General features: G+C 40.3%; 1 protein-coding gene across 1 annotated transcript in view; it reads left to right on the forward strand.

Moving 5' to 3' along the window:
- LOC122540420 (dihydropyrimidinase-related protein 5) overlaps positions 1-22,625 on the forward strand; it is a 65,175-nt gene that overhangs the window by 3,829 nt on the left and 38,721 nt on the right. Inside the window, exon 2 of the mRNA XM_043676164.2 lies at positions 9,945-10,103. Coding sequence (XP_043532099.2) covers positions 9,945-10,103 — 159 coding nt within the window. The remainder of the gene's footprint in view (positions 1-9,944; positions 10,104-22,625) is intronic.

Consider the following 22,625-nt stretch of genomic DNA (forward strand, 5'->3'; position numbering starts at 1 on the left):
GCTCGGGAGGTCTGGCACCATCTGTGAAGAAACATCAGAGTTAATGTTTTGGGTGCGGTTCTGAGGAAAGGTCACGGGACCTGAAACGTTAACCCTGATTTCTCTTCACAGATGCTGCTGGACCTGTTGAGTTTTTACAATAAAACATTCAAGTTGGGGCAGGAAATTGGCAGCCACTATATACCTTACCCAATTTACCTTCCCAGCAAAGGATATAGCAGGGAAATTAGACACAAGTATAGAGCAGCAGCCTTTATTTTCTGATCAATATGCAGTTGTTAATCTGAAGTATGAATGACCAAAGATATGTAGTATAGTTATGGATTGGTTTTCATATTGTTGAATAGGGAAAATGTTGATAGATTTGTGCAAGTTTTACCATATAAAGATGTATATGATTAGAGGATGCAGTAAAGAGTTTTACTGAAGGTGCACTGTTCACATACGTAATTTCAAAGTAATTTTGTTTATGTCAATCATCAGCAATCCTAACAATGACTATTGCAAAATTATTTATGATGAGGATGAAGCAAAATTGTAGCATGTTCTGCCATTTTCTACTTTAAAAAGTAATTGACAGCTGACTGGAAGGTCTCTAATAATGCTGTTATTGGCTGGATATTATTATAGCGAAATGGGTTGATCTCCAAATCTTCCACTTTCACAACTAACCTTTGCCCGAGGGTAAAGAATTCTCAGCAAAACTATTTCCATATTATCCAATGGAGGAAGCATACCAGTTCATTTTGTTGCAAAACATTCACTCACGTTTAATATGAGATAAAATCCATGGTGCCAATCTGAACTATTTTGTGTGTTCTGACTTATTAAAATTCATTTAGGCAACAAAATTTATTTAGATGACCACAAGTTGTACCTTTACTTGTTAGAATAATCTAATAATTGTAAAATTGGGCTTTCTTAGTTAATTTTATCATTCCTTAAGTGATAAAATACTTCAAAGCTATTTAATCAAGGACATTTGTTTCAGCTCTCAATTTAGCCAGTCATTTGTTGGAATGTCTGGATTGTTCATTGTTTTTTGTGGTAGATGGCAGAAACTGGAGCACGTACAGTTATTGAAATACCAGAAACAACACAGTGCAATTGTCAACCCATGTATTCTCAAAGGAATGTTCTACAACAAAATGATCTGGTATGCATTTGCTGATATGAGGGGGATAAATATCAGCCAACTGTTTTGTTTTGCCATATTGTCACAGTTCAGTAACTTGGCCAGGATTTGTCTGCCAACCAGAGCATGAAATTCCCCTAGCCAGATGCTGCTTTTCAAAGTAGGTATGATGGGGAAAAATGATTTACCACTCATCCCCTCACTTAATTTGAGCACATTATTGGTATTAAAATTATAGATCAATTCAATTCATAAAAACATCTTGTAGGCTACATTCAACAATTCATAATATTCTTATGTTTGCTTTGTAGGAGGCTGCCAGAAAGTAAAATGAATGCTAAGCAGGGCTGCAATGCCATCTTAAGTAGATTATGATGTCATCACAATACACAGTTTACACTTAGTCTTTTTGAGCTTTTCCAAAAACCCCTTATAGCAATTTACTGGAGGACAAATGTTTCAATTCTACTAAATTGTTTTTGTCAGTTTTGTCACTTAGGATTCCAGTAAAGATCAATAGTGGGCATATGAAATTGTCATGTTTATTCAGCTAATCAGAACATTTATGTTGTCATGGAAAGATTTTTGGGCTGTATAATGTTAGCATCTTGATTTTCTTTGGCCTTTCTTATTGGCGATGGTGATGGCAACAAAATAAGGTCAATCAAGTGTATTTCTACAACAGTAAATTGTACTGGATTAGGCACACTTTTGCCCTTACCAAAGGTATTCATTTTCAGTTTTCACATAGAAAATAATCAATCACCAAAATACCAGCTTTTTAAAATAAATTTGTGAATTGCATAATGAATAGGAAATTAGTCTTATTCAGGCATAGAAAAATCATTAATCCTGTTAATATATTTCTCATATTTGTTTCTATACTGGCTATAATCACAATAAACATATTTCATATCCAGTCAACAACATTATATTTTATCTTTAAAATACAATAAATTGGTACAAAGTTGTATTTTCAACTGGTTCTGTTTGTGACATTTCCCTGATGCTAGAAGACTGCTTCTATATCACTAGTAACATTGTTTATTTGCTGACAAACTGCTAGAGAAGCTTGAAATTAAAATGTGGGTGCTGGAAAACTGAAATAAAAACAGAAATTGCTGGCAAAATTCAGGTCAGGCTCTGAGAAACAGTTAATATTTTGAATCTGAACATCTCCATTTCTGTCTACACAATTGTTGCCAGACCTCCTGACATTCTGCATTACTTTCTATTTTTATTTTGGATTTCTAGTTTCTATAGTATTTTGCTTTTATTTGAATGTTACAGGTGCACTATTTATTTGTATTAGAGGCAGAGATGTCATAATGTCATAGAATTGCCTTAGACTAGACATTAAAGAAAATCTTTTAAGAGTTGAAATGTTAGATGAGGAAGAATAAATGTTTTTCGTATTTTGGCTTCAAGCCCAGAATTAAAACATTATGTTTCTAACCAGGCAAATATACATCAGTTAAGATCCAACCACCTTTATTTGGCCACCTTTTGATCTGTTTGAGGTCAGTATTGCTCTAAAGTAATCATTGGGGAATGCAGGAATGTATAGGTCTTGGATGTTTCCCCTCTTGTCAAGGCAGCTGAGATTGATATTGTTTTCTGTTAGTAAGAAGTCAGATGAGGACCTCACCCCTTGTCATTCTATTACATCCTGTATCCATACAAATCCAGAATGAAAAGATATGAATTGGTTATTTAACTTCTTGACAGCTGATACTAATTAGCTAAATCGTTGGTGTAATGAGGATGAGTTAAAAATGTGCAATTTAAAAATAAAGTTTTGGCTGTGCTAGAGATTGCTATAATTACCACGACTTCCATCCCTGCTTAGCTGTTGTGTGTTTTCCAAGCGCAACAAGTTGATATTCCCACTCTCTTCCTTCACCACAAATAAAGAACTGAATTCTTCATAATGAGCTTCTCCCAGCAGAGATGTTTAAAAATCAAGTTTTTGCTATTTTGTTGGAAATCTGCAACTCCATTGTTTGATTTTCATTTCATGCTTTTTAAAAAAATGAAGCTGAGGATGCAAGTGCTCCAGTAATTACTTCAAGTTAAAGTTTGAGGTATGTTGTGCAGGTAAATTATGCAGTGAAACATTATGTCCCTGTAAGTTTTAGTTGACTGGGTAAAGGGAGTGGGGGTGGGGCATGTAGGGGTGTGGTGGCATTTGTCACTTCTATGAAATGATTATGGACTGATAAAGAATATCTTTATTGCAATGCTGCTTGATGCGAGCAGAGGAGAGATTATTTGTAAATAAATGAGAGAATGTTGTGCTATTTTATCAGCTCTCTGGTTTTCTTTTACAAATCAACCTGTTTTGACACATTGTGACGCACTTTAGTGACCAGCACATTCTGAAGTGAGGCTTTAACCCAGACATTTTGGCCCAGAGTAAGGGACATTGCCACTGCATTAGAAGACCATCAGGTTTCAGTCTCTTTGTTAACAAAGGGTGACTAATTATGCTAATTAAATAGCCCTCCCAATCCACCAAGGACATGCAAGTCGGGCTACCTCCACCACCAAATCCAAGGACATGCAAATTTCTCTTCACAAACATTGCAAGACCGGCTGAGCATTTCTATTTTTATTTCAGATCTCCAGCACCTGCAGTTTTATAGAAATAAGACTTAACAGGAGGTGTACTCACATACATTCTAGGCTGTTCAAAGGCTAAGGGAACATCTAGACCTGTGAAGTGGATGGGTAAAAAAGTCATAGTGTGGCTCTGAGAGATTCGGACCTGACAGAGTCTACCACCTTGTACTTGAATTAGTTTTTAAAATGCTTACCTTTTTACCATATTTTCAGAAATCAAGTGCCGCGTGTATCCGATCAGGTTTGAAGAAAACCAAAATGTACGGAACTGAAAATGTGTTTCTGGAAAAGCGCAGCAGGTCAGGCAGCATCCAGGGAACAGGAGAATCGACGTTTCGGGCATAAGCCCTTCTTCAGGAATCTTTTCCGCTTTTCCAGCAACACATTTTCAGCTCTGATCTCCAGCATCTGCAGACCTCACTTTCTCCTCCAAAATGTACGGAACACAAGTGTTACACAAGATCCATTAAATATAGTGAAGTTTTTGCATAATCGGGCAGGTGAAGGTTCTGGTTCATGGGAAGCGCTGATTCTGCTAACGGGAAATATAGCACGTGGTTGCAGGAAGGCACGGCTCACTGAATATCTGACAATGAGCATAAATTTCCTTCACATCGATAGTAGTGCGATAATGAGAAGTCCAACGCACTTGTACCACAGACTTGAATAAGAGTATCAAAGCCTGGAATTTGCTGAGTTGGAAGCCTTCTGAAGGTGGCGGGCAGGACCTGATTCTGGCATTTCCACACTATTCTGTTTTCCCACCGCCGCTCCTTCATCAGGTGGTTATGGCGCTTCAAAACCTAGTGCTTCCAAATAAACCTATTGGATTATAACCTGGTGTTGTCTGACTTTTAACTTTGTCCACCCCAGTCCAACACCGGCACCTCCAAGTCACATTCTGTTTTCGGCAGTTAGGCTAACATGGGAGAAGGATGCGGGCAGTCAGTGTGCTAGTAGCTCTCCAGCCCTGGCGGCCCTGTTCTGGGGATAGGCAGATTAAACCCGCTTCTGGCAGTTACATAAACAAATGCGCATTCCTCGTTGGTCCCTAATTTTTTGGAAAGATTTAAAATCAGTGGGGGCTCTGAAGTTGTTCACATGGCCCATAGGGTTCAGGGATGTGTAGGTTAGGCTCATTAGTCAGGGGTAAATGTATAGTAGGGGAATGGGTCTGGGAGGGTTACTCTTCGGAGGGTCGATTTGGACTTGTTGGGCCGATGCTGCTTCCATGCTGTAGGGATTCTGTTTTTAAAAAAAGTCTGCTTTGGCTGTTGTTTCAAAAGCAAGCATCGTTCTGGATTACAGTAATAGGGTGTAGCGTAATAAATTATTCTTGATGAAGGGCTTTTGCCCGAAACGTCGATTTTGCCTGTCCTCGGATGCTGCCTGAATTGCTGTGCTCTTCCAGCACCACTGATCCAGAATCTGGTTTCCAGCATCTGCAGTCATTGTTTTTACCTTGTAGCGTAATAAAGCTAAGGGAACTGTCCGATAAATGGTGCTGAAAGTTTTGCCCATTGACAGTTGGCGGCTGTTGTTAACGACACTTTTCAGACGAGAGGACGAGATTTTTGTAATACTAGTTGAAATGAGAGACATTGTGCATGGCATCCAATCTGAAGTGTAGTATCATATTTTTTTCTAGAGTTTGTGTTTACTTCAAGTGTAACAGCACTGTAACCAGTGAAGAAAACCGATTTTGTTGCTTTATTTTTCTCCACATAATCTTTTCATTGGCTTTATTGTGAACAGATATGAAGAAATAATAATACATCGGTGTAAGACAAACTTGATGTTCTTAAATTCTAACATCCAATAGCTACAAATACAGAGTACACTGAAGTCTGATCAAAGTAAAATACTAACAGTACAGCATCTTAATCTTGAATGAAGGATATTTAAATTTCTTTAAGAAGAAATTGACAATTATGATGGAATTGACATGTTAATCATTTCAGTTATTGTATATTTTATTGTTCTACAGTTTGGTCCATACTTAAAATGAAAAGTGGAAAAACATGACCTGTTTTGAGGATTGCACTTATTTGGTGCATTATTTTATAGTTAGTAATCGCATATATGAGGTTTTTTTATTGTAAAAGTTTAAAAGGAAACCTTTACATTTTCAGAGCACAATGACAATGTTATGGCAGTAGTTAAAATACCTTGTATAATATGTTTGAATTCAGTGACAGGGTTTGAATAGTTAAAAATAGCTCTGCATCACTAAAGTTCTACAAGTCTTTTGAATAAACACCCAGTTCTTCTGTTGTTTGGTGTTGGTTCCATGCAAAATATTAGGTGGGGCCCAAGAGGAATTATGGTGTGAATAGTAACATCATACTGAAGGGACCGCTGGTAATGTCAACCTGTATATGTATATAAGTTGCATTGAGCATTTCAGCATGTTTGACCACAACAAATATTTATTAATCATGCAGTTACATTTATCTTTGTACAAATAAAGCTTTAATATGAAGTCCAACAGGAAAATTATCTTAATAATACAAACCTTAATTGTAAGTCTGTGTTGATGTCTAATATTATGCAGTTTTAATGTAATGTTTGATACAAATCTACTTAATTTATTGACAAGTTCTAATCTGCTTTATTTATTTATGAATCCAAGAATGTCAGCATTTCACATTTGCTTTTACACTGTATACAAAAATATGTCCGGAGTTTTTGGTTTTGTTTTGTCTTTGTGGAAATAATGATGAATTAGATGGCAGGGAGAGAAATGCATAATCCCATTCCAATTTCAAGTACCCTGCTGTCTCTCTATCGATGTTACAAATTTTACAGATTAATTCCCTAGGCTGTGGAGAAGTAGAAAAGAGAATGTGTAACATGTTTGAAACCGTAAATTTATATGTTACATATATGTTAATATCATTACAGCAAGTTTGAATTGTTGGAATTCTAAGTTATGGGTTTGTCTCTGTTTGCAATTAATAATTAGCTTTTAAAAACCACAATGCCCATAATTCAAAGTAAGATAAATATACCTAGTTTCCCCACAGAACTACTCAGAGGGCTTGAGGGAAATCTTTGCAAGCTGTTCTTGTTTTTTATATATCCATGCTGTAAAGTAAATCAGGAGAGAAACATGTATCAAGTTCCAAAGTGCTGAGAAGTCTTTCCATGGAGTAATGTGCTAAGCAGAGTTCATAAGTGAAGTAGTTTAAAGTAGTTAAGTTATCTTAAGATAAGAACTCATTCTTAATCCCATACCAGAATGCTGCGATATAGTTGGCAGAAAAGATGTGAAATTAAGCTTTAAGGTTTTAGTTTAAAGAAAAGGAATTGAAGTAAGTTTGCTCACTGAGCTGGAAGGTTCGATTTCAAACGTTTTGTCACCATACTAGATAACATCATCAGTAAGCCTCCAGCGAAGCGCTGGTGTTAGTGTTTAGGTTTCCTTGAGTTGGTGATATCATTTGCTGTGGTGATGTAATTTGCTGCAGTGACATCATTTCATGTTTTTTTTTCTCACAGGATGGGAAATGGGGTCCAGTAGGTGTGTTTGTTGGTAGAGTTCCAGTTGGAATGCCTTGTATCCTTGTTTGGCTTGGTAAAAACAAGGACTGCAGATGCTGGAAACCAGATTCTAGATTAGAGTGGTGCTGGCAAAGCACAGCACTTCAGGCAGCATCCGACGAGCAGGAAAACCGACGTTTCGGGCAAAAGCCCTTCATCAGCCTCTATTCCGGATGAAGGGCTTTTGCCCAAAACGTCGATTTTCCTGCTCCTTGGATGCTGCCTAAACTGCTGTGCTTTTCCAGCACCACTCTAATCTAGAACCTTGTTTGGCTTGTCCTGGGATGGATGTGTTGTCCCAGTCGAAGTGGTGTCCTTCCTCATCTGTATGTAAGGGTACTAGTGAGAGTGGGTCAAGTCTTTTTATGGCTAGTTGGTGTTCATGTATCTGGTGGCTAATTTTCTGCCTGTTTGTCCAATGTAATGTTTATTACAGTTCTTGCAAGCTATTTTGTAAATGACATTAGTTGTGTATATAGGGTCTTTGAAGTTCATTAGCTGTTGTTTTAGTGTGTTGGTGGATTTGTGGGCTACCATGATGCCAAGAGGTCTGAGTAGTCTGGCAGTCATTTTCACGAACAGAAACCCTAGCCACTCTCCCCTGCATCAGACACATCTGAAATGTCTGAAAACCAATCTTCCAGCACAGTGAGCAAACTTGCATCCAGACAGTCAACTTGAGCTACAAATCTTTTCAAAACTTGCTAAAAGGAATTGAAGCTGCATCAGAGATAATGTAGCACTGGAAAAATTGTATCTGCTGTTACAACATATTAACTGAAAATTTAATACCTTCTAGCTCATCAAAGTTTTGAAGAAAGAGTGTGTCTCTCTGTTTCCCTTGCAATTGAGCTGGACTGGGTCTCACTGGAGAATAAGTGCTAGATATTCTTAGAATCGCAACGATGTTTATAAGCTATACTAGGGTGTTAAGGTTCTGATACAAAGCTGCTGATTCTATTCAATCTGTTAAAATTACTTGGGTTATTTCTACTGTGTGTTTAAAAACCTTTGAATCTGTTATCTGGGAATAGGGTTTATTTTCTTGTTTATCTTAATTTCTGTCACAATAAATGTTTTTATTGTTAAACAAAGATTGCAATGTTTTGTGCTTTTGAATAAATATCACTTCAGTCGCTAACATTAAAAAAAAACTATCCAGCCAATTTCTTGTCAGGGATCTAACTTGTTCAGTACTGACATCAACTGGGCATTACCCCATAACAACTGGGACCACTACATATGATACACATAAAGAGCCACTTTGCCCAGACATTAAAGATGGCACATAACTATTTAAGCTTGTAATATTGTAAGAAAATAAATTGATGTAATGTATGCATAGGTGGTTAGTAAAAATATATTTGAAAGGGCAATTTTAAATAATTTAGTTCTTGCCCCAAAATTAAAAATGTTAGCTCTTCTTCCAATTCTGTAAATAACCCTCACAATTACTGCTGTTTATTAATACAGCGATATTAGCCATTTTTCTGCAAAATGACTACTTCTACAGGCAAAAAGTAATAATGATTTCACTTCAGTTGCTTCCTTGACAGATGATATTCGAGAGTTTCAAAAGTTACAAACTTGAATCCTACATGAAACTTGCTTTAATTCGTATTTCATAATCTAATTTGTTTCTTTATTAAAAATCTCACAACACCAGGTTATATGTCTTATAATTCTGTCCCACAGCTATCCGATGAAGGAGCAGTGCTCCAAAAGCTAATGCTTCCAAATAAACCTGTTGGATTACAACCTGGTGTTGTCTGATTTTTAACTTTGTCCACCTCAGCCCAACACTGGCTCCTCCACATTATTGTTTCTTTATGTAAGACATTTCAAAATGGTTTATAGATCATACCGGAAAGAATTGGAATAGGCAAAATCAGTGAAGGCATAAAATATTAGACACTATGCAAGAGTACAGATACATTTGGGGAAGATATTGAAAATGACTGGAAAATGCCAGCATAACTTTAATTAAACTATTAAAGGATCTGGGATCATGGGCTTTACAATTACAGGTGTACAGAGTTTTTTTTTCAGTCAGACTGTCCAAAGAGTTCATTACAGAGCTCTGGAGCAGTTACGATTAGAACGAAGGATTTCTGACTCAGAAGCAGGGACATGACCATTGTATCACAAGAAGCCAGAGGTTATGCTGGAAAACACAGATTCATGCTTACCTACTAATGTAATATTTTATTTCAAAGTCACTATGTATTGACATACTTGTTCTTCTTCCAAGCACAAAGACATTGTTATGATATGGTTGCTTGCTTTGAGTTACTGGATGATTTAACTTTTTTGTCAAAAAATATTTTAACAAAGAACATGTGTCAATGTTTGGCAGTAATGTTGTCCTTCATGCCAAATCTTACTCCATTTCATAATTCAAAGATATCATAAGCAAAGTAAAATGCTTAAAGACTTGTCTTAAAGCTTATGAAAATGTTAGTGAAAAACTAAGTCCTCAGGAGTCTCCATTAATAACAGAGTTTATCTTTATTAAATATATGGACTTCCTCTTGATACCATGCATTTTATTGTCATAGTTAAAATGCCAGCTTTAAATACATTGGTTTTATTTTCCTAAATAAGTCATGCATAATATTGAAACTTTTATCTTTTTCTTCCATAGGCAGCTCTGGTTGGAGGAACAACAACAATAATTGGTTATGCATTACCAGATAAAGAGAATTCACTTCTGGAAGCATTTAAAAAGTGTCGAGATCTAGCAGATCCTAAGGTCTGCTGTGACTACTGTCTTCATGTTGGTGTAACTTGGTGGGGGCCACAGGTAGGGGCATATTTCATAGTCCATATAATTATCAGATATGTTTCTTTGCCTATTTGTTTGTAAGGCTTTTTCAATTTGGGAAAACTGCTGTTGAAGTTGTGTAACGGACCACAAGGTCAGAATAAAAAGGCTGACTTCTTTCAATAAGATAATAAGAACTGGTGAAAATAAAATTAGTTAGGAATATTAATTGGTTCTGGGGTGCAGTTGCTATAGGAAGGATAGAAGATAGGGCAAAAGAAGTGGGGAAGTGGCTGAAGTGTTAGTGGGTGAGTAACGATAATTGTATTAGTTTTTAAATTGTTATGGAAAGGAATAGGCCTGGTCCACAAACTTATCATCAACAGCCATGGATGAGGTGCTGGAAGACTGGGCGGTGGCTAATGTGCCTTTTTTTTAAAAAAAACAGGGAACCACAGACTTTACATCTCTGGTGAGTAAGTTGTTGAAGGGGATTGAGAGACAGTTCTAGATGGTAAAGCAAGATTGATTAGGCAGCGACAGCATGGCTTTGTGCAAGGGAAATCATGTTTCACAGACTTGATTGAGCTTTTTGAAGAGGTGATTAAGAAGATAGATGAAGGTAGAGCGATAGATCTCTACGTGGACTTTAGCAAGGCCTTCGACAAGGTTCCAACAACATTGGAAGCTCTTTAGATCAAGTAGATTGGATGGGGCGGTGTTTGTGCAGTGTGTCCAGGAAGCTTTTCTAACGCAGTATGTAGATTGTCCAACCAGAGGGGAGGCCATATTGGATTTGGTACTCGGTAATGAACCGGGACAAGTGGTGGGCTTGTTAGTGGGTGAACATTTTGGTGATGGTGACCACAATTCTGTGACTTTCACCTTGGTTATGGAGAGAGATAGGTGCGCACAACAAGGTAGATTTTATATTGGGGGGGAAGGGAAATTACGATGCTGTAAGGCAGGATTTGAGGAGCATACGTTGGGAGCATAGGCTGTCAGGGAAGGATGTGGTGGAAATGTGGAACTTTTTCAAAGAGCAGATACGACGTGTCCATGATATGTATGTACCTATCAGGCAGGAAAGAAATGGTCGTGTGAGGGAGCCTTGGTTGACGAGAGAGGTTGAATGTCTGGTAAAGAGGAAAAAGGAGGCTTACATAAGGTTGAGGAAACAGGATTCAGACAGAGCAGTGGAGGGATACAGGATAGCCAGAAGGGACCTGAAGAAAGGGATTAGGAGAGCTAAGAGAGGGCATGAAAAATCGTTGGCGGATAGGATCAAGGATAACCCCAAGGCATTTTATGCGTATGTGAGAAACCTGAGAATGACGAGAACGAGGGTAGGTCCGATCAAGGACAGTAGTGGGAGACTGTGTATTGAGTCGGAAGAGATAGGAGAGGTCTTGAACAAGTACTTCTCTTCAGTATTTACGAACGAGTGGGACCGTATTGTAGAAGAGGAGAGTGTGAAATGGACTGGTAAGCTAGAAGAGATACCTGTTAGGAAGGAAGATGTGTTGGACATTTTGAACAACTTGAGGATAGACAAGTCCCCCGGGCCTGACGGGATATATCCTAGGATTATGTGGGAAGCAAGAGAGGAAATTACAGTACCGTTGGCAATGATCTTCTCGTCTTCACTGGCAACGGGGGTGGTACCAGGGGACTGGAGAGTAGCGAATGTTGTGCCCCTGTTCAAAAAAGGGAATAGGGATAACCCCGGGAATTACAGGCCTGTTAGTCTTACTTCTGTGGTAGGCAAAGTAATGGAAAGGGTACTGAGGGATAGGATTTATGAGTATCTGGAAAGACACTGCTTGATTAGGGACACCCAGCACGGATTTGTGAAGGGTAGGTCTTGCCTTACAAGTCTTATTGAATTCTTCGAGGAGGTGACCAAGCATGTGGATGAGGGTAGAGCAGTGGATGTAGTGTACATGGATTTTAGTAAGGCATTTGATAAGGTTCCCCATGGTAGGCTTATGCGGAAAGTCAGGAGGCATGGGATAGAGGGAAATTTGGCCAATTGGATAGAGAACTGGCTAACCGGTCGAAGGCAGAGAGTGGTGGTAGATGGTAAATATTCAGCCTGGAGCCCAGTTACAAGTGGAGTTCCGCAGGGATCTGTTCTGGGTCCTCTGCTGTTTGTAATTTTTATTAATGACTTAGATGAGGGAGTCGAAGGGTGGGTCAGTAAATTTGCAGATGATACGAAGATAGGTGGAGTTGTGGACAGTGAGGAGGGCTGTTGTCGGCTACAGAGGGACTTAGATATGATGCAGAGCTGGGCTGAGGAGTGGCAGATGGAGTTCAACCCTGCCAAGTGTGAGGTTGTCCATTTTGGAAGAACAAATAAGAATGCGGAATACAGGGTTAATGGTAGGGTTCTTAGTCATGTGGAGGAACAGAGGGATCTTGGGGTCTATGTACATAGATCTTTGAAGGTTGCCACTCAGGTGGATAGAGTTTGTAAGAAGGCCTATGGAGTATTATCGTTCATTAGCAGAGGGATTGAATTCAAGAGTCGTGAAGTGATGTTGCAGCTGTACAGGACTTTGGTTAGGCCACAGTTGGAGTACTGTGTGCAGTTCTGGTCGCCTCACTTTAGGAAAGATGTGGAAGCTTTGGAGAGGGTGCAGAGAAGATTTACCAGGATGTTGCCTGGAATGGAGAGGAAGTCGTACGAGGATAGGTTGAGAGTTCTCGGCCTTTTCTCGTTGGAACGGCGAAGGATGAGGGGTGACTTGATAGAGGTTTATAAGATGATCAGAGGGATAGATAGAGTAGACAGTCAGAAACTTTTTCCCCGGGTACAACAGAGTGTTACAAGGGGACATAAATTTAAGGTGAAGGGTGGAAGGTATAGGGGAGATGTCAGGGGTGGGTTCTTTACCCAGAGAGTGGTGGGGGCATGGAATGCGCTGCCCGTGGGAGTGGTAGAGTCGGAATCATTGGCGACCTTTAAGCGGCATTTGGATAGGTACATGGATGGGTACTTAATCTAGTTTAGAAGTTCGGCACAACATCGTGGGCCGAAGGGCCTGTTCTGTGCTGTATTGTTCTATGTTCTATTGAGCGCTGTTGTTCAGACAGAAGGCCTGTGACCAGCGGTGTGCCATAAGGTTTGTTGTTGGATCCACTAATGTTCATAAATTTATATAAAGGATTTGGACGAGAAAATAGGAGGCATGGTTACTAAGTTTGCAGTTGACACCAAAATTCATGGTATAGTGGACAGCGAAAGAGTTATCTTGGAGTATATTGGGATCTTGATCAACTCAGTTCCACCTAGTGGGCCAGAATGTCAGATGTAGTTTAATGTAGATAAATGCGAGGTGGTGAATTTCAGTAAGGCAAACCAGGGCAGGACTTTGACAGTTAATGGCAGGACCCTGGGAGTGTTGTTGAACAGAGAGATCAGGGGAGCTCCATGAAGGTGGCATTACAAGTAAACAAGATGGTGAAGATGATATTTGGCAGGCTTGTCTTCATCATTTGAAGCATTGAGTACAGGAGTTAGATGTTGTGTTACAGCTATACAAGACGTTGGTAAAGCCACATTTGGAGTATTGTGTATAATTGTGGTCATATTGCTGTAAGAAGGATTTTATTAACCAGGAAAGGATGCAAAACCCTTTACCAGGATACTGGGACAGGAGTGTTTGAGTTATAAGGAGCATAGGAGGCTGAGAGGTGATCTTATAGAGGTTTATAAAATCATGAGAAGCATGAGTAGAGTAAATAGTCAAGGTCTTTTCTCCAAGGTAGGGGAGTCCAAAACTGGAAGACATAGGTTTAAGGTGAGAGGGGAAAGATCTGAAAGGGACCATTGTGTGGTATGTGTGGGATGAATTTCCAGAGGAAATGGGTCATTCAACCCATTGAGACTGCCTTGCTGTTCACTGAGATTATGGCTGATTTGATAACCTCAACTCCACTTTTCTGACTTTTCTCCTTAATCCTTGATTCCCTTACTGATTAAAAATCTGCTTATCTCAGTCTTGAATATAATTAATGACCCAGTCTCTGCGACCCCCTGCAATAATGAAGTCAACATAATGACTACCCTCTGATTTGAAATTCCTCCTCAGCTCAGTCTTAAATATGTGACCCCTTACTCTGTGATCATGCCATCTGGTCATGGTAGGAGGGTTGTTCAATTGTGTGTGATTTAGAAAATATAGAGCAAACCATAAGGGCTTTAGTGCAGCCGTAGTGTCCCTTCCTCTGAGCCACAAGGCCAGAATTCAAATCCCACCTGCTCCAGAGGTGGATAATAATATCTCAGAACAACTAAATTAGAAAATAACAAAGCAAGATCCCCTCAAAAAAAGTAAAGCAGACCCTCACCTTCCCAGTATTGTTAGAGAAGGAGCACATCAATACTTTAGAGAGAAATGGGTATCATGGGGAATTCAGTGCTTTATTTTCCCCATCCAACTCCATTTTGATTTAGTCCATTCCTGCTCTCCTTACCTCTCCCTCACTTTGATCGGTCGATTTGCCCAGAATGGCTTTGCATGTAAATTTATAATTGGCTACTCAAGTGATTCACAGTTAATAATTTTAAAAAGTCTGTGATTTGTTAGTGGGAAAACCATTTGGTTGTGTATGTAAACACTTCCGGATATAGAAGAAAAAATAAAACAGATCCGCAGTCCAGCTTTTGTGGTGCAGTGGTAGTTTAGATTTTAGATTTTACTATCACATGTACTCCAGTGCAGAAGTTCAGGAGTACAGTGAAAAGTGTATAATGTCATTGTACTTGGCGCCATTTTAGGTACCAAGGTAACTAGATACAAAGCAGTGAGGGAAATGAGAGTTAAAAAGTTAATGATAACTTCATAGAATACTACAAAAATAAAGAATTAGGTAATAGTAAATGTTCCTATCTCTGGGCCAAGAGACCTGTGTTGAAGTCCCACCTGCTCCAGAGGTATATAATAATGTCACTGGACAGGTTGATTAGAAGTACAGGTCATTCTGCTATAACGCATGTTTCATTAATGCGAATTCACTATAAGGTGATTGATGAATTGGGCATACTGTTCCTATAGCACAAACATTTAAAACGTGTATCGATTATAACGGGATTGCACAAGAACGGAACTACCTTGTTATAGCAGAACCAATTGTATCTATAGAGCAGACCCAGGTGGCACAGTGGTAGTTTCCCTACCTCTGAACCAGATGACCTGGGTTCAAGTCTCTTCGGTACCAACGGTGTGTTGTAACATTGGTTGGTTAGGAGAAAAAAGCCGACCCAGGTACAGATCCACAAGATTGTCTGTCCCGAACTGGGACTAGCCTATGTGTGCTACAAATAGTGGCTCTATTTTGGTGTTCAACAATAAATGATGTTCTCTTTCAGTTGGGCATCCTGAATTATTTCAGTCATATTATGTATTTCTAAATACATCCTTTATAATGAAGTCTAACTTTTTCCCAATAAGACATGTTAAACTGATTGGCCTATAGTTACTATTTCTTTTTTTAAATACGTGTTACTTGAACAGTTTTCCAGAATCTAAGGGTTCTTGGAAGATTACAACTACAGTATTCACTATCTGTAGTTTTTATTTTTAATATCCTAGATACATAGCATCAGGTCCAGGGGACTTATTAGTTTCTAGTTCAATAGTTTTTTTAGCATTTTTATTCTAGTGATTGTTGTTGTATTTATTTCCTCTCCGCCTTTTGCCCCTTGATTAATAGCATTCCCAAATTACTAGTGTCTTCTACTGTGAAGAGTGACACAAAGTAATGATCCACCTTGTGTGCCATTTTCTGGTTCCCCATTATTATTTCCGTTCCCTCGTTGTCTAAGGGGCCTATGCAAACTTTGGTATCCCTCTTTTTATGTACTTAAAGAAGCTTATGTTTTGTGACTTGATATTATTTGCACTTTTATCTTCAAAGTTTATTTTCTCCCTTTTTTTTGGTTATCTTTTGCTGGTTCTTAAAACTTTCCCAATCCTCTTGTTTCCCACTAATCCTTGCCACCTTGTGTTTCTTTTTTCAATTTGATGCAATCCTTAACTTCTCTGATTAACCACGGTTGGCTTATCCTTAAACATAGAACATAGAACATAGAAGAATACAGCGCAGTACAGGCCCTTGGGCCCTCGATGTTGCGCCGATCCAAGCCCACCTAAACTACACTAACCCACTATCCTCCATATACCTATCCAATGCCCTCTTAAATGCCCATAAAGAGGGAGAGTCCACCACTGTTACTGGCAGGGCATTCCATGAACTAACGACTCGCTGAGTGAAGAACCTACCCCTAACATCAGTCCTATATCTACCCCCCCTTAATTTAAAGCTATGCCCCCTTGTAATACCCGACTCAATACGCGGGAAAAGGTTCATACTGTCGACCCTATCTAACCCCCTAATCATCTTGTACACCTCAATCAAGTCACCCCTAAACCTTCTTTTCTCTAGTGAAAACAGCCCCAAGTGCCTCAGTCTTTCCTCATACGATTTTCCTTCCATACCAGGCAACATCCTGGTAAACCTCCTCTGCACCCGTTCCAATGCCTCCACATCCTTCCTATAGTATGGCGACCAAAACTGCACACAATATTCCAGATGCGGCCGTACCAGAGTCTTATACAACTGCATCATGACCTCAGGACTCCGGAACTCAATTCCTCTACCAATAAAAGCCAGTACGCCATATGCCTTCCTCACCGCACTATTTACCTGGGTGGCAACTTTCAGAGATCTGTGTACATGGACACCAAGATCCCTCTGCTCATCCACACTACCAAGTATCCGACCATTAGCCCAGTACCCCATCTTTTTGTTATTCTTCCCAAAGTGAATCACCTCGCACTTAGCTACATTGAATTCCATCTGCCACCTTTCTGCCCAGCTCTGCAGCTTCTCTATATCCTGCTGTAACCTGCCACATCCTTCCTCACTGTCAACAACTCCTCCGACTTTCGTATCATCCGCAAACTTGCTCACCCAACCTTCTAACCCCTCTTCCAGGTCATTTATAAAAATGACAAACAGCAATGGTCCCAAAACAGATCCTTGCGGAACACCGCTAGTGACGGCACTCCATGAAGAAACTTTGCCATCAACTACTACCCTCTGTCTTCTTCCATCCAGCCAATTCCTAATCCAAACCTCCAACTCACCCTCAATGCCATATCTCCGTATTTTCTGCAGTAGCCTACCATGGGGAACCTTATCAAACGCCTTACTAAAATCCATATATACCACATCTACCGCTTTCCCCTCATCAACCTCCTTCGTCACTAAAATAATTTTTTTCTTTGGAGATATATCTATGTTGAGAGTCATAACCTGTTAGAATTCTTTGAAGAGGTAACAAGTAGGTTAGACCAGGGAAACCCAATGGATGTTATCTATCTAGACTTCCAAAAGGCCTTTGATAAGGTGCCTCTCGGGAGGCTGCTGAGTAAGGTGAGTATGGTGTTCGAGGTGAGCTACTGGCATGCATTGGGGATTAGCTGTCTGACAGAAGGCAGAGAGTTGGGATAAAAGGTTCCTTTTCAGAATAGCAGCTGGTGACAAGTGGGGTCCCGCAGGGTTCAGTGTTGGGGCCGCAGCTGTTCACTTTATATATTAATGATCTGGATGCAGGAACTGGGGGCATTCTGGCGAAGTTCGCCGATGATATGAAGTTAGGCAGACAGGCAGGTAGTACTGAGGAGGTCAGGGGTTGCAGAGGATTTAGGCAGTTCAGGAGAATGGTCCAACAAATGGCTGATGAAATTAAACATGAGCAAATGTGAGGTCTTGCACTTTGGAAAAAAGAAGACAGGCATGGACTATTTTCTAAACGGTGAGAAAATTCATAAAGCCAAAGTACAAAGGAATCTGAGAGAGCTAGTCCAGCATTCTCTAAAGGTTGATTTGCAGGTTGAGTCCCTGATTAAGAAAGTAAATGTAATGTTGTCATTTATCTTGAGGGGTGGAATATAAAAGCAGTGATGAGACTTTATAAAGCTCTAGTTAAACCCCTTTAGAATATTGTGTCCAATTTTGGGCCCCATACAGACCGTGTCCAGTGAAGATTCACACAGATGATCCCTGGAATGGCAAATCTAACATACGATGAACGGCTGAGGATCCTGGGATTGTATTCATTAGAGTTTAGAAAGTTGAGGGGAGATCTAATAGAAACTTACAAGATAATGCATGACTTAGAAAGGGTGGATGCTGGGAAGCTTTTTCTATTAGGCGGGGAGACTAGAACCCATAGGCACAGCCTTAAGATTAGAGGGTGTCAATTTAGAACAGAAATGAGGAGACATTTCTTCAGCCAGAGAGTGGTGGGCCTGGGCAATTCATTGTCCTGGAGCCCAGTGGAGGCCGGGACATTGGATGTCTTCAGGGCGGAGATTGATAAATTCTTGATCTTGCAAGGAGTTAAGGGCTATGGGGAGAGTGCAGGTAAGTGGAATTGAAATGCCCATCAGCCATAATTAAATGGTGGAGTGGACTCGATCAGCCGAATGACCTTGTTTCCACTCCTATGTCTTACGGTCATGGAGTATTTGCTTAATAATCAATCATTTTTCTCAGTTATCTTTGCAGCTGAACTTTTCTCACAGTCTATTTATCCTATCCGTGCCCTTCATGATTTTATAAACCTGTATAAGGTCATCCTTCCGCCTCCAACGCTCCAGGTAAACAGTCTCAGCCTGTTCAGCCTCCCCCTGTAGCTCAAATTCTCCAACCCTGGCAACATCCTTGTAAATCTTTTCTGAACCCTTTCAAGTTTCATAATATCCTTCTAATAGGAAGGAGACCAGAATTGCGCACACTATTCCAAAAGTGGCCTCACCAATATACAGCCGCGACATGACTTCCCAACTCCTATACTCAGTGCTCTGTCCAAATACCAAACGCCTTCTTCACTATCCTGTCTATCTGCGACTCCCCTTCCAAGGAACTATAAACTGCACTCCATGGTCTCTTTGTTCAGCAACACTCCCAGGACATTACCATTAAGTGTACAAGTCCTGCCCTGATTTGCCTTTTCAAAATGCTGCATCCCACATTTTTCTAAATTAAACTCCATCTGCCACTCCTCAATCCATTGCCCCATCTGATCAAGACCCCGTTATAATGTGAAGCAACCTTCTTCACTGTCCACTACACCTCCAATTTTGGTGTCATCTGAAAACTTAGGTATTGCAAGTATACCTCCTATGTTCACATCCAAATCATTTATATAAATGATGAAAAGCAGTGGACCTGCACCAGTCCTTGTGGCACTCCACTGGTCACAGGCATCCAGTCTGAAAAACAATCCTCCACCACCACCTTCTGTCATCTACCTTCGAGCCAGTTCTGTATCCAAATGGCAAGTTCTCCCTGTATTTATGAGATCTAACCTTGCTAACCCTTCTACCATGAGGAACCTTGTCGAACGCCTCAGTGAAGTCCATATAGATCATGTCCACCCCTCTGCCTTCATCAATCTTCTTTGTTACTTCTTCAAAAAGCTCAATCAAGTTCATTAGACATGATTTCCCCTACACAAAGCCATGCTGGACTATCCCCTAATCAGACCTTGCCTTTCCTAATACATGTAAATCCTGTCCCTCAGGATTCCCTTCAACAACTTGCCCACCACCGACATCAGGCTCACCGGTCTACAGTTCCCTGGCTTTCTCTTACCACCTTTCTTAAACAGTGGCACCACGTTAGCCAACCTCCAGTCTTCTGGCACCTCACCTGTGACTATCAATGATGCAAATATCTCAGCAAGAGGCCAAGCAATCACTTCCCTAGCTTCCCACAGAGTTCTAGGGTACATCTGATCAGGTCCTGGGGATTTATCCACTTTTATGTGTTTCAAGACATCCAGCACTTCCTCCTCTGGAATATGGACATTTTTCAAGATGTCACCAACTATTTTCCCTACATTCTATATCTTCCATGTCCTTTTCCACTGTAAATACTGATGCAAAATACTCATTTAGTATCTCCCCCATCTCCTCCGGCTCCACACAAAGGCTGCCTTGCTGATCTTTGAGGGGAGAAAGTGAGGTCTGCAGATGCTGGAGATCAGAGCTGGAAATGTGTTGCTGGAAAAGCGCAGCAGGTCAGGCAGCATCCAGGGAACAGGAGAATCGACGTTTCGGGCATAAGCCCTTCGTCAGGAATGGGCATGAAGAAGGGCTTATGCACGAAACGTCGATTCTCCTGATCTTTGAGGGGCCCTATTCTCTCCCTAGTTACCCTTTTTGTCCTTAATGTATTTGTAAAAACCCTTTGGATTCTTCTTAACTCTATTTGCCAAAGCTATCACATGTCCCCTTTTTTGCCCTCCTGATTTCCCTCTTAAGTATACTCCTACTACCTTTATACTCTTCTAAGGATTCACTCGATCTATCCTGTCTATACCTGACATATGCTTCCTTCTTTTTCTTCACCAAACCCTCAATTTCTTTAGTCATCCAGCATTCCCTATACTTATCAACCTTGCCTTTCGCCCTAACAAGAATATACTTTTTCTGGACTCTTGTTATCTCATTTCTGAAGGCTTCCCATTTTCCACCTGGCCCTTTACCTGCGAACAATTGCCCCCAATCAGTTCTTGACTAATACCGTCAAAATTTGCTTTCCTCCAATTTAGAACTTCAACTTTTAGGTCTGGTCTAACCTTTTCCATCACTATTTTAAAACTAATAGAATTATGGTCACTGGCCAAAAAGTGATTCTCCACTGACATCTCAGTCATCTTCCCTGCCTTATTTCCCAAGAGTAGGTCAAGTTTTGCACCTTCTCTAGTAGGTACATCCACATACTGAATCAGAAATTTTTCTTGTATACACTTAACAAATTCCTCTCCATCTAAACCCTTAACACTATGGCAGTCCCAGTCAATGTTTGAAAAGTTAAAATCCCCTACCATAACCACCCTATTATTCTTACTTTAGCTGCGATCTCCTTACAAATTTATTTCTAAATTTCCCTCTGACTATTAGGGGGTCTATAATACAATCCCAATAAGGTGATCATCCCTTTCTTATTTCTCAGTTCCATCCAAATAACTTCCCTGGATGCTTTTCCGGGAATATCTTCCCTAAGTGCAGCTGTAATGCTATCCCTTATCAAAAACGCCACTCCCTCTCCTCTCTTGCCTCCCTTTCTGTCCTACCTGTAGCATTTGTATCCTGGAACATTAAGCTGTTAGTCCAGTCGATCCCTGAGCCATGTTTCTGTAATTGCTATGATATCCCAGTCCCATATTCCCAACCATGCCCTGAGTTCATCTGTCTTTCCTGTTAGGCCCCTTGCATTGAAATAAATGCAGTTTAATTTATCAGTCCTGCGTTGTTCTCTGCTTTGTCCCTGCCTGCCCTGACAGTTTGACATGCCTTTGTTCTCAGCTGTACCAGTCTCAGATTGAAATCTTTCCTCATTATTTCCCTGGGTCCCCCACACACACCTTATTAGTTTAAATCTTCTCAAGCAACTCTAGTAAATCTCCCTACAAGTATCTTAGTCCCCTTCCAATTTAGGTGCAATCCGTCCTTCTTGTACAGGTCACTTCTACCCCAAAACAGATTCCAATGATTCAAAAATGTGAACCCTTCTCCTGTACACCAGCTCCTCAGGCATGCATTCATCTGCTCTATCCTCCTATTCCTGCCCTCACTAGCTCATAGCACTGACAGTAATCTAGATATTACTACACTTGAGGACCTCCTTTTTAAACTCCTGCCTAACTCTGTAAACTCCCTTAGGAATCTCAAACTTTTCCCTTCCTAGGTCATTGGAACCAATGTGCATAATGACCCCTTACTGGCCCCTCTTCCCCCTTGAGAACATTCTGCACCCTCTCTGAGACATCCTCGGTCCTGGCACCAGGGAAGCAACATACTATTCTGATTTTTCACTGCTGACCACACAAACGTCTGTCTATAACTCGGACTAGAAAGTCCCCTATCACAATCGATCCCTTGGAACCTGACATACCTCTCATTACATTAGAGCCAGTCTCAATACCAGAACCTTGGCTGTTCATGCAACATTCCCCTGAAAATCCATCGCTCCCTACTTTTTCCAAAACAGCATGTTAGGTTCATTTCCAGAGGTTTCAATTCGCGCACACCCACAAACACTTCTGCAAACAGTTAAAGCTCATTAAAGCTTGTACAAGCTAGGTGAGCCCTTTGACTCTCTCTTCTCAGGCATGTGAAGTTGAGTCAAAGAGGCCCCGAATAAAGAAAACACATCCCTTTTATACAGGTCAGTTGGTAATGCTTGCAGGTACTCTGGCCATTCCGCTCTCCCAGTCCAATAATCACATGTTACCCCAGGTACAATGGTAGGATGAGGTCATCCTCTGAGATAATGTAAAAATGTCCTAATCTTGGGGAATCATTATGCAAATGATTTTCTGACACCGTACTTCCCCAAGACAATGTAGGTATGATGTGACCTAGCAGTGTGGGATGGCTATGAAAGCATTTATGAATGGAAGGGACTGAATGAGAGTTTAATTTCATAATAGCAAGAGAGTAGTAGTAAATGGCTGCCCAAATTAAGTGCGAGTCA

This window comes from Chiloscyllium plagiosum, unplaced genomic scaffold (genome assembly GCF_037043375.1).
Source record: "Chiloscyllium plagiosum isolate Xiang-an unplaced genomic scaffold, Cpla_swu_hap1 HiC_scaffold_3, whole genome shotgun sequence".
NCBI lineage: Eukaryota > Metazoa > Chordata > Chondrichthyes > Orectolobiformes > Hemiscylliidae > Chiloscyllium > Chiloscyllium plagiosum.